The sequence below is a fragment of the Branchiostoma lanceolatum genome, chromosome 7, assembly GCF_035083965.1.
Source record: "Branchiostoma lanceolatum isolate klBraLanc5 chromosome 7, klBraLanc5.hap2, whole genome shotgun sequence".
Lineage (NCBI taxonomy): Eukaryota > Metazoa > Chordata > Leptocardii > Amphioxiformes > Branchiostomatidae > Branchiostoma > Branchiostoma lanceolatum.
In genome coordinates this window covers 12,246,353-12,259,416 of record NC_089728.1, presented here as the reverse complement: position 1 = coordinate 12,259,416, position 13,064 = coordinate 12,246,353, and the positions used below count along the sequence as shown (strand labels likewise).

Genomic DNA, 13,064 nt, shown 5'->3' with positions numbered 1-13,064 from the left:
ACCTGAAATTTGCTATGGGGGTACATTGAACAAATATTCAAAGAACCCCATTCGCACTTTTGGCATATATTACTTTAAAATACGATTTTGCAGGGTATTTTAAGGGAAAACATTGGGTATTTTCCTCATATGACCATATGACCTAAAGGTCAGTGACCCCAACTGCACCTGGCCTGTGAGCCTGACCATATGACCTAAAGGTCAGTGACCCCAAGTGCCTTGCCTGCAGCTGTGAGCCTTGCGACCACCTGATTGGCCAATTGAGCTAATCTAATTATCTGGCATTTCTGGCGCATGTGTGTTGATATTCATACCAAATATGGTATGGGAATTCCTAGGACATGTGATTACATGGCTTTGTTCACTCTTTCTCCAGTTCCTATGTATTAAACCAAAATAATGTGAAATTTGGCATGTGTCTGCCTTGGTCATGCACCCAGGCCCCCATTCAAATGTTTGGCATACAGCCTTTTAAACCGATTTTTGAAATAAAGCATTTTTTCGTTTCGTTATTTTCAACCCAAAATGTATACTATTGAATCATGCATTCAAACAAAGGGGTGTCTTGCTTTTATATTTCACCCATACTATCGCTGAAATATGTTGTTTTTGGTCATTCCCTTCTTCTCCTGTCAAATCTTCATATGTATCATTATGTATACTATGGAAAACTTCTTTCTTCCCTGGGGTTGATCTTTTTTAATTCAATTTTGAACTGGGTTGATTATGCGCAAGAGTGTAATTTTGAGCGGATATTTTTCGACTGGTCTAGTTTACATGGAGATGGCATGGAATATCTCATTGTTGCAAGGGGAGGATTCTTTAATTTATTTCAATTTTGAGCTGGAGTGATTATGAAAAAGTCCATTTGTTAGCAGAAGTGTATTTGTTAATTAATAAGTGGATATGTTTTGGACTGGTCCATATTGTGTTGAGGTGCTACTGGAAGACTCCATTCCTGTATGGAGAGACTAATTGTTTTTAAACTCAATTTTGGACTGGGGTGATCCTTTTTTTTTTAGTGGAAGTATTTTAGAATGGTCCATTTGGGCACAGTCCATTTTTTTGCATGGCGAGAAGTATGGCTAAACATGCTGTATTTGCTCGCAAATGTTGCCTTTCTAGTTTGTATTAGTCTACATGTCCCTTAAACATGAACACTTCATATGTCCCTTAAAGAAGAACGTTTGGATCACAAAATGTCACCAAGACCCCAGCGGCTCACACTGTTGCATACATCTATTGGGCACATTGTGTAGTTTTGTTTTTCTTCGCGGGCCTATGGAGTCTTGGTGACGTTCACATATTTGGTGGGAGACAGACTCTGTCATCAAGGACATTATGTCCTATATAATGTCCTTACTGTCACTGAACAGTGGTTGCAAGTGTTGCTGCATCGACATTAATTATGTATGGTTGCTTAGCCTACGGTGTTTCCACATGACTTGTGATGTTCTCCCAATCCAACAATCGAATGACTTCGACACAAAAGCATATTCATAGACGCATTTTTATTCCATTCATGAGGTTGCATTTTATGTCTTACCCTCCTTGGTTGTTGTGTTAGAAGGTCTGTGTAACATTAGATCTCTCTGTCAGGGACTGATTTGCATACTCTCCAAGCAGAGGTGGGATGGGAAGATTGTGACCCTCTGCTGACTGATATTTTACGTGCTGACAAGTGCAGAGTTGAGTATTCACCAGAAGACACATGAGCGGTCCCAGCCTCGTTCAATTCTCAAACGTGTCCCCACCTGCAAAGCGAAAACCGTTACTATGGATCCCAGTTGCTGATTGGTCCGTTGGATGCAAGAGATCGTCATGGTACATCATTGCCGTTGCTCTGGGGTCATCTGTAGAAATACCGACTGCGCGCTTGTCAGCACTTTTACAGTAATACATCCCCTCCCGTGTGCATTTGAAACTGGTCTCTAAGATTTGGGAGATCATGTTGAAAAGTCCATGGACATCTACTAAGACCGTAGTAAGAGGCCGGACGTTTCGAGGTGTAATTGTCAGTCACAATGAAAAGAATATACTTTAAAGCGATCCGTTATGCACTGTGAGTCGAATAAGTTGAACAGGTTTTAACCTCATGGTAGTACATATTTTGACATTTGAAGTAGACCGTCTATACGAATCTTTAGTTTCCGTGCGTGTGCCATCATGTATATGTCCCTATGGACTATAGGCCCTTTGGTGACCCGATATAACCGTACGTCCTTCGGCGTAACACACCAGGTTGTCGGACACGCAGCGGCGGCTTACAGGACATCGGACGTCTGGTCACAACTAAGATCGGTACGTTTTTATGTAGCTTCACAGACATTACAAGTCTGACCACAAAGCTCCCTGCTACAAAGGAGCACGCGAGAGGCTTTGGGGATTTATAAGGTACAATTGAAAAGCAAATTCTGCCTGATATTTATCACATCACGCATAATGCCATCCCTTTGTGTGTCGCCATGAGCGCTACATGGTGTGTATCTAATAACAATAAGTCGTGCAGGGCGGAGTAGGATCAGCCGTCGCAAAGGACATCCAAAGAAATTAGATATGAATAATTGATGTTTGTTTTTCGGGTATCCTTCCTACATCTAGGGAAAGGGATGGGTGAGTTGGCAGACTCTTGCCGTTTTGACGCCAGCAATGCAATTTAGTGAAGTCACGTACGTCTTGTGATCTTTATTTTCTTGGCGTGCTTCTTTCAGCCAGCCTTTGAAAACAACTACCGTCGACGGTAATCTACGAAACTTGACTTTCTCCGTCACAAGACATCTGAGTTTTATTCGACACATCTACGACTGTCACAAGAATGTCCTGAAGTCGCTGTCGTGAACCTATTGTACGACGGATGTGACGTGGATTTGGGGATGTCAGCGTGGCTGTGATAACCCAAGGTTGATCTACCCCCATCTGATGCACGGCCGGAGATCACTGTACTCCGCCTCACCTCACAGCACTGCACGTCACATATACAAGGTAGGGGGCCGGGGAATCTCCATTCTTTTGAAAATACCCAACATGCCAGGTTATTTCTTTCCCTTTTGTTCTGCTTCGTAGCAACAGTTTCTACCCCTTGTTAGTACGTGTACGCATAATGTGTTCGCATGATGATGATAGGTATCACAGTATATAACGTTGGGTCTATCAGGAAGACGGGCGTGGTGCCGTACAATATTTACTAGGTAACTAATGACTCTCTAATGAATATCAAAAACAAAGTCTCGAGTCTCCCAAACATGACCAAAAATCACACACACCACACAAAAACCGCCACGAGGGGTGTGTCTGATTGGTGTCAGAGGAAAGGATACTGCTTTATTACAGGGAAAATTATCCGAAGCCCCGACCGATAGTCAAAGATATTTAACCCTTCTTTAGCTAGTTTCCATCACACACCGTTACAGTTACGGGCCGAAGAAGTCGTAGATATGCAAACTAGGGATAACGATCAGTATCAGAGAAGTTGGCCAGGAGTTGATGGCAAATCATTCTCCATATTTTGCCAGTTCCTACTACCATGTTGGTAGCCTGTAGACGAGTCTAGTACAGACGAATCACTTTTACTGAGTATTAATCATACAGAACCCATTTACAACGAGCAGTGACACCGGTGCTTTAAGGTTACTGACCGCACTGTTATAACCTGTTTCACCGGTTTTGCTGTCGATAGAACGGCAAAGGGTTCAAAGACTCATCTACGTTCCCTTGCAGTGATACCAGGATTTTGTTTCATTACGACACTGTGCTGGTTTGTCTCCTGTGCCTGTAGCTGCCGTGACTCGCCGGGGACGTCGGCTGTTCTGCACGCACACGTTTAGCCGCAGACTTCGTGAATATTGAACGGGTCATGCACAGTCGTCACACCCTCACACCAGACACATTAACGAGGCGCGCCCGCGGCATCAAGGGGACGTTTTCAGGTGAGCTCTCGTTTGTTTGTATTGGTACTACCACCTCATGTACGCATACGTACACATACACGTACACAACATACATGTACACACCGTAAAAACCAGCTTAAGAATGAACATGTAAGAACTTAGCGCCAATCTAATTAGCAATTACCGTTAAGCCATTGACTACACACCCGAGGGCCCAAACAGGTTAAGTAATGTTGGAGGCGTATCTTTAACCGTTACATGGATGTCTTTTTAATGGATGACTTACGCTACACTGTTCCTGCGCCGGGAGGCTGTAGAGAGCACCCACCTTACGATATTTAAGAGCCTGGGACCATAACAAAACCGACCGTCGACAATAATCTAGTGGCCACATAGTGGCGTCACGGTGGCGCAGTGGCAGGGTGTTTGTCCCAGAACCCAGAGGTCCTGGGTTCGAAATAGTGGTCCCCTGATTTGTCCCAGTGACGTTGCACCCTTAGGAAAGGCCCTTATACATTTCCTCACTTCACTCAGATGAATATGAGTACCTAGCTTCGGTTAGGGACGTCCCTCGGATAGGAAGTAAAATGGAAGTCCTGTGTTTGAGGAGAGCCACACCTCGAGTACGTAAAAGAACCCACCACACTTATGGAAAATAAAGAGTAGGGATCCTTTAATACCGGTGTGAGTGGATCAACTAAATCTGTCCGGAGATTTGTCATTGTACAAACCTCGTGTGATCTCCCAACAAATCTTGCGGTGAAAAGTCGCTTTTTCCGACGGTAATCTCCCTCTTACATCTGCTGTGAGACAAATCCCCCGTTTTGACCGTGTAGAACACGAGGTGGGGGTTAATGGGTTTGAAACACCGCCGTCGATTAGCTGAGTGCCATTCTCTATACTTCACATTGTTGAGAGCGTGCAAGTACGCGTATGGGCGAGCGTAAACTAACGAGAATAGACGCTCAGGAAAGTCACTGATAATAAGTCGTTTTAAAAACGCACTTGTCTAAACATTCGGGGGAAATGCAGGTTTTCTACTCGTCGCTGGATTACAGTTGCCCTGCAGAGCGAACATAGGGGCCGGCTGAGAACTAAGTAGAGTCCGCGGAAATTGCACAGCCGTCCTCTGTTTTGTAAACTGGGCGTCCACCTTGTGTTTTATTTTGAGCGTAGCTAATCTCTTCTGTGAGTCTCAGGCAGCATTCAGTCGGCCATGACATGCTGATATTCACATACCTGTACGGCCCCGGTCGACATATATTCAATCGTACGACAGGTTTCAACAGCAAAATGAGGTTAATGCAGTTGTGTCAAGGACTTCATGGTCTTATAAAAATCAGTTGTGTTTTGACGTGACAGGAAACGTTAGCGTAGATCCCTAATTACCCAACGAGCCGGGGGCTGTCACAAAAACTATCCCCGTCTCAAGGACAGATAAGACAAAATGAATGCCACGTATTCCGCGGTCCGATTTTCAACAACGTACAAAACTATTCAACAACAAATCATTGAGTACCTCAAGTTACATTTGAGCTAACAATAAGAAATCTTGATCACTGTCTGAAGAGAAAGGTGTTATCTCCAAGCAGATGTTGGAAATTAAGGTCTGCTACAAGAATGTCGTGTATTTGCAAATTTTGCATCGCATAACTGCCTGGTAAAGCGTCATCTAGCGGCTAGACCAGTTCTGCAATCGGGTCAAGGAAACTGAGAAAAAAGCTGAATTGGGGAGTGATAGGGGTTTCCATATCTGCAAGCAGATATCGGGATACTGTATTTCTAAAACCCCACCTCTTTTTGCTCATATAAAGAAACGTAGAAATTTGCTCCATGTGGCTTCGGATGTAAAGCACGATCCATTGCTTTCTACGTTCCTTCTCCTTTCAATCTGAAAATAAAGATTCCTTCCCTGCGCTCCGCTCGCACCAATATGTACCCTGCATCCCCGCAAATGTGTACCCTCTGTTATTGACATTTATATTTAGTCCTGCGCGGGCGGATGTATACTATATGTACGGCCCTCAAGCGTGGCGAGGATGGCAGACGCCGCCACTCAGCCGTGACAATTAAGACATGAGCAGAAATGGTACCGGTGCCGGAAGGGAGGGGCGTGACGTCACATGTCACGTGATCGCACAGTGCTGAAAGGTGTTTTCGTGACGAAAAAACTGTCTGCGGTCTGCGGAGGTCGCCTGGTTGCGGAGGTCACACCAACAGAAGTCATCGAGAATTGATCCATCGCCAAAACGAATCATCGGCAGATAGACAAAGTGTTCTGCTTTTGACAGAACGTAGACTCCTGGTTGTTTAGCCATTCATTCTGTCGGGAACTATGCACGCACTGTCACTTCCGTGCGCAACGCTATCATACACGGCCACATCAGGGGATACCTTCGGGTGAGTGCATGTAACGTTAGCTTAGCATGGACATGGATGACAAACCGCGTGTTGTCCCCTTACTTCTTCGCGTGGCCAGTCGCTTAAACGGTTATCATCAAAATCTCATCTATATGTCCGCTTTCGGACTGACACACCTGTTCCAAGTGAGTAGGATGGGTGGCGTTCTTCGTTGCAATGCCATGGTCTGAGATCTTATCGAATTGTTTGATTTTATTTTGAACATAAGTCGTCGTAAGCCTTTGAGACGATGTATGTGACGGACCCTTAGTTTACGCCCACTGCGGTAATGGGTAGCGACTGTGCCGTCAACTTGTTAGTTCTGTGCGTAACGCGAATATGACAACTGTCATGGCAGGAGGCAGGCGTGTTTGCTCCGATCGACGCCCGCATTAGTTAGGCATCATTGTCCGCCGAGGTTTCTGTCAAAGACCCAGGACTCAACGTTGTATTGTTCTTGGTGTATGACCGTGGTGAGTTCTTACATTGGAGTATAACGTTACTAGACGTACGGGTGGATGTACAGAGCGGTGTCCTGACCTGTGTTACCTGCAAAGGTGGCTACAGTCATATCGGGGTCTCGAATTATAGCAGCAGAATGGCGACTTACGTGAAAGCGGAAACTGGAGGACATGCAGATCCCTTCATACGGGTCGCACACACGCGTGATAGACTGAAATACCAGTGCACTAGTGAATCCGTTTTCATTTACTGAGTTCTTTCTGGGCGTGATTCTCATACAGGTAAGTAAACCCGAGAGGGTGCGCCCGGGTGTGTACATATGCATTGGGCTCACAATCCGCGGATTCGCAATTGGGGGGCTTTAGGGGGTAAGAACTGAGGAAACACAGTATACAAGTATAGGTTTCAATTCGAAACTTTACAAGTATCGACCCAAACATCTGCTAGGAGAAACCAAGGCCACCAGAAGGTGTGAATTTCTGGTGCGTTTTTTTCTGAAACCCGACCTTTCTTCTCTGAAACACGACCTTTTTTTCTCTGAAACCCGACCTTTTTTTCTCTGGAACCCGACCTTTATTTCTGAAACCCTATGAATGGGTGTTTTTCAGGCATTATTTACAGCGAGGTAAAGTTCCTGCTGCGCCCCGCCGGTCTCCACAACTGAGTTTGAAATACGAGAAGAAACATGACTAACCGTAACATGTTAGCGGGTTCACCAAAGAGCAAAAATAGCTCTGGTCAGTTGGAGCTTTTCAGCTTTTTAATTGATCAATACTTGGTGACAAGGTTTCGGTGATTAATGATTTTTTTTACTAATTGCAAGGGTACTTATTACGTAAAGACGTAAAACTGTACCAAATATACTTCGTTTTCCACTTCATCCATTGTAAAATACTTGCACAGTCTCTCCTGAACTGGCAACTCTTTAAATAATATTCCATTTGATTTGATTTGATTTGATGAAATTGTAACACCATGTACCAGCACCTGGCTGACACAAGTTTATTTTTGGACTGTACATTCAATTCGGTTGGATATTTCGTACCTCCCCTGGCTTCTCCTAAAATAGCTGATTGTAAATCGCGTTAGATCTGCGTATCTGTGTTCATGGCGACGCTAATCCATCCCGCGCGATAACACCACGGCTCAGTAACAGTGAAGTGAAACGCAGTCAGAGTGAGATATATTTTGCTGACGAGCGCTTAAATCGCTAAGCCGAAAGCATCAGGCGGCAAATCAACGTGAAACCCACTCGGTGGATGACCCCTCAGTGACAAGTGTCGTATTACAGCAAATTGGGACACATTATGTTGTGGATGTGTCGTTCAAAATTGAGTTGTGATATGGCGGACTGAACTATCGGATGCTGTCGTGAATCCTTGTCCTAATCTTCGCTGAAAAATCCAACGGCAATATAAGTGCACGACGCACTGACTACGGCTTATATCAAAGTTGTATCGCAGGTGAATGTTACACATTTAATAACAGCACGAACAAGGACTCTAGGGTCTGTAAATGCCACGAAATGGATCAGTAGCCATATGTTCTATTATTAGTAAGCAGTCCGCGTTAACTAGGTTTCCGCCTTGTGTTTTGTTGTCACGAACCTTCTATAAGTGTCTATGGTCTCCATAGCTCACACCATACGACATGGTCAACCTATCGTTCTTCCGGCGTTTCTTCTGTGATCCACGAAAAAAATTTCTTGAACAGCCACTTGTTTGGGTTTTACTCGACTGAATTTCTGTGCGTATCTCACGGGTCGAATACCTCAGGCAGTTCATGGATCATGTGCGTGTCCGTGCATATTGACTAACTGGGAGGGGGGTGGTTCTTGGATGCAGGTATGACTTTCAGTCCCTCCAGGCGAAACACCGGACATTCCTGATGTACACGTGTACGTTTACCTTGGGATGCAGTTCTGTACAAAATCAGTAGATATCAGCGAATAGATCCACACTGCTGCGGTAAAAGAAAGGCATTTAACAGTTAATAACTGTGACGTCTGGTGACAACAAACTAGATTTTTAAGTGTAATTTTTGCATACCCTGTCTTTTTCCCCTCCAGCTCACAGAATGGCGGAGCAGAGAAACTGGTTGCTAGGCGTGGTCCTGATTGTTTACACACTGGTTGCTATGGTGATAGTAAGTACGTTCCTCAGCGACAGAGAGTACATTCCAGTCGAGGCCGGGCGCATGCGAGTGGACGGCCTGCCACCATCTATGTCACCGTCTATAGCCAGGTGGGCATGTGTAAAGAAAGAGAGATGGAAGGAATGAATGAATGAGAAAAGAGAGAGCGAATGAATGAATGGATGAATGAATGAATGGATGAAGGAATGAAGGCATGAAGTCATGAAGGCATGGAGGAATGAAGGAATGAACTGCAAAGGGTGAACCAAAAAAGGCAAAATCATGAATATTTATAGCTGTGACGTTCTGTACGCGCTGGAGTTGGTTCTTGTGGGGATGCATCAGACCAAGGAGGTCCTTGATCAGACACATTGTAGTCACTGTCAATTTTTGTTTTCTTCCAGTCCAGGGGAAAAGCGCACGTCCAACCCTGCCCTTCCGACGAAGAGGAATTATGCCCGCTCAAACCTGATAACTGCCAAGGTCCCCCTTCTCAGAATAGACCCCTCCAGATCAAACCAGACACACGCACCCCTCCATTCAGTTAAGATCGACCATTCCAGACAAAACCACACATCCGCCCCCTTCCGTCTGGTACAAATGGACCATTCCAGAAAGAACCACACATCCACTCCTCTTCCCGCGATAACAGTGGACCCGTCCAGAAGGAAGGAACTGGCGGGAAACAAAGAGTGGAAACAGCTTCAAGAATTCCCCAGAGAAAAACTGCCCTGGGTGTACAACAAAACTGCCGCCGATGTGTTCAGGTAAGGACCCAACAAGTATGCATATGTCAAGAGATAAAACAGAAATGGTAAAAATGCTGTCTGACTGACCATAGCTAAGATAGGCTTTCACTTCGACTTCTGATGTTTAAAGGAGCCCAAAACAGTTTCAGAACGTTCGAAGTCGGATTTTCACATTTCCTAGTCCTTTCTGTATAGTAATAAATTTGAATAACACTATCCCATTATATATCGACCAAAAATGCGATGTGGTTGTGTGGTGAAAACTCATTGAAAAGTAGGTGCTGATTTTTTGGTGGTCCCAATATATATAGGACTTTGGCTTGTTTCTGTGCCCTTTTTGAACGCCCAAAGAATGATGTCATGATAGAAATGTGCTAATATAAGCAAGTTGATGTTAATATCATCCTTGCCAAATCCAGAATATTTCCAGTTTTAACGTCTTGAAATTACTTCGGGCTCCTTTAAACACACGCGTTCCGCACCTGTTCATCTTGTAGGAAAGAGCTGCAGGAGTGCTGCGGCGAGGATTTTATCGTCACCAAGAAGAACCACCCGGTGAACACCACCATCCAGTACGACGCCGAGAGCAAGAGCCGACTCAACGTGTCGGAAGCCATCGCGCGCAGGTTTCCTGACGTGGGTGCATCATTTTTGTAACGGATACGTAAAGAGTGACGCGTTCAACAAGTTTGAATAATACTTAAAAGGGTACTACAAGGACTCCCCCTCGATCCAGCTCATTTTCATAAATGATCTACTTGATCGCGTCATAATCTTCATCATAGATATGGATGACACATGATGTCACTCAAGTTATGTCATCCATAGCTGACATATCTATGCTGATGACGCCACAACTTATGGTGATAAAACAGTGGACACGCAGTATTCAGTGATCACTTCTTCACATCGTCTCCAATCAGAGATTTCGGTCGGATGGCTATGAGTGGCAACGATGTTTTTGTCTGCATCACTTCACACGCAGACGAATTCGAAGCAATCGCGGCCACTCATATCCATCCGACCGATATCTCTGCTTTGAGAATATTCCTCACAATACTTAACGCTCACAAGGCCGCTCCATGTCTAATGCTCCACCCAACTGTCCGTACAGGAGAACCCCATGAAGAAGACCTACGCGCAGTGCAGCATGGTCGGGAGTAGTGGCATCCTCAGCGGCAGCGGCTGTGGGCAGACCATCGACTCCGCAGACTTCGTCATCAGGTCAGGCCTTCATTCTTCTCAGCTTTCCATGTCTCTGGTGTAGCCTAATCCCACCAGCATGTCTGAGGGTTGGGGACCGTGGTTGTATCTAGTCATGATAGCATAAGCCTTCGTCATACCTCTATGCATTCTGCCATCTTTGTCGCCAACTCATTGAGTAATACGAGCAAGCTTGTCCCACCATGAACGACTTACTCCGCAAGCAAATTGTTCACATCATTTGGCCAATTACTCCAGCATTTTCACCAGTCTCAGCCTCACCACGCAACCATTGTAACGGGCGACGAACTCCACCTTTCTTGTATTAGGCTTTAAATCATTATTCTTGTATGTCAGTATATCGTTCTTCTTCCTCTATAACTGTACTACCAATATCGTTGATTAGACCTTAGAATCATGACAGTGAATTTCAGCATCAATGTCGGAACCATTTACTCAACACGATTCTCGTCCTCAGATGTAACCTGGCGCCTGTGGCCGGACAGTACCGAGCCGACGTGGGGATGAGGACGCACCTCATCACCATGAACCCCAGTATGGTGCGGAATAGGTACGTAAGAATATTGATAATTGATCAACAATACTGCAAGCCCGCAGAACAGGTTGGCCGACGCGGAGAAAGTCGCACAAAGAAGCCCTGGCGCGAGTAGCATAACTAAGCCTAAGGGGAAGGAACCCCAACAACAAAGTTGGTTCCTGGCCGTAAAAATAGCCAAACTAGGAGCAGGACACACAGAGGTGTGCACACTAAGCTTCAAGAAATTGGTTATGCCTACGCAAGGGATCAGGGGAGCTTCTTTCTTTTGGGAGCTACCATAAGGTATCATATTTATCGATTGATTATAGATTAATCATGTCTGTAAGTAAAACCTGGCGTGTTTTTGAAACTTCCTGTTGCTTGTTCACAGATACCAAAATTTCAGGAATAAGACCATGAAGGAGTGGTTCGTCCGCGATCTTTCCGAGTACGGTAACGCTCACGTCTGGATGACGCCGTTTTCCTACAAATTCGGGACAGGTCCGTCCTACAAGGTTCAAGACGTCATGAAGGAGCTCAAGGTCAAGCAGGAGATGGTCTTCGCCAATCCGAACTTCACGGGACCTGCTAACATCTTCTGGAAACGGAAGGGTGTGAGGTCCTTCAGAGCGTCCACGGGTGAGAGTGGTCATCTCCTAATGAAAATTAGTGGCTCTGGTTTGATTCGCCCGTCTTTTTGTGGCAATTTTACTTCTCTCAGAAAAGGATTGTTTTTCTTTGTTCACCTCACCTTAGATAAATGCCGCCATGTAGACGCATGCAGAAAAGCCTCAAAAACTCACAAGGCATGCAAACTGGAGCCACTCATTCATTAGTTACTTGATGGAATAATGTACTGAATTCAACTTTAATATGTGTGTACTATCAAGGACAACATTTCCTAACAAGTCTAGTGGACTGGGCAACATTGGTGTACAAGGCACTCATTTGAAACAGTCTTATCAAAATGCTAACCCCGCATGTTCTTTGTATCATGTTTGTATCATCATATGTAAGATAATGGTGTGTATGGTACATTATGGAAACAGTTCCCGAAATCGTCATAACCATAATCAACAATCCTAGTGTTTTAACCCTTTTATGCTTCATTACGGTGCGTTAAGTAAATTTGATTAACACATTGACAATACATGCCATTAACACTCAATCCCTTTTGAATTTGTTCTGCAGGTTTGTTTTTGGTAACTGCCGCCTTGCGGATTTGCGAGAGAGTACACCTATACGGTTTTTGGCCGTGGCACTTTGACAGACTGGGGAGGAACTTGACGCATCATTACTTTGACAACCCGAAAACGGGCTGGGCGCACAACTTCCCTCACGAGTTCAAACAGTACCAAAGACTACACAATATGGGGGTGCTGCATCTCAATACAGGCAGCTGCACATAAAGCATATTTTCTAGAAATATTTTTAAATCTAAATTATTCATTTGAAATGTGGAATTGGTACAGGTTACCAAGAAGCATCAAAGGGACATGTGCACAATATTTCGGCCACCTTCATTTCAGAATTGGCGTTTTCAAGTCATTCATGATAAACCTATTTTCCAAGGTGAGATCTTTGCAACAATAAAGTGATTTCCCACACTAAATGCACTCTGCCTCCTGTGCCACCTTTTATTGTACAACTTCAACCAGGAAAACACCACATTGCTACATTAACTATGATAGT

The 13,064-nt window shown here is 44.6% G+C and overlaps 2 protein-coding genes across 3 annotated transcripts in view; one reads left to right on the top strand and one right to left on the bottom strand.

The window, feature by feature from the left end:
• The window catches only part of LOC136439367 (dolichyl-diphosphooligosaccharide--protein glycosyltransferase subunit DAD1-like), a 119,083-nt gene that overhangs the window by 23,808 nt on the left and 82,211 nt on the right, over positions 1–13,064 (bottom strand). The window lies entirely within an intron of this gene.
• Positions 2,605–12,984, top strand: LOC136439359 (alpha-N-acetylneuraminide alpha-2,8-sialyltransferase-like). Of its 2 annotated transcripts, XM_066434752.1 has the most exons (9): positions 2,605–2,982; positions 3,776–3,926; positions 8,818–8,992; positions 9,287–9,649; positions 10,129–10,267; positions 10,746–10,855; positions 11,313–11,405; positions 11,764–12,011; positions 12,564–12,984. In XM_066434752.1, exons 2-9 carry the CDS (start codon positions 3,854–3,856, stop codon positions 12,779–12,781), a joined length of 1,419 nt encoding a protein of 472 aa, XP_066290849.1. In that variant the 5' UTR covers positions 2,605–2,982; positions 3,776–3,853; the 3' UTR covers positions 12,782–12,984. The 2 variants fall into 2 exon arrangements, with proteins under 2 accessions (XP_066290849.1, XP_066290850.1); XM_066434753.1 differs by lacking the exons at positions 2,605–2,982; positions 3,776–3,926 and adding an exon at positions 6,039–6,287.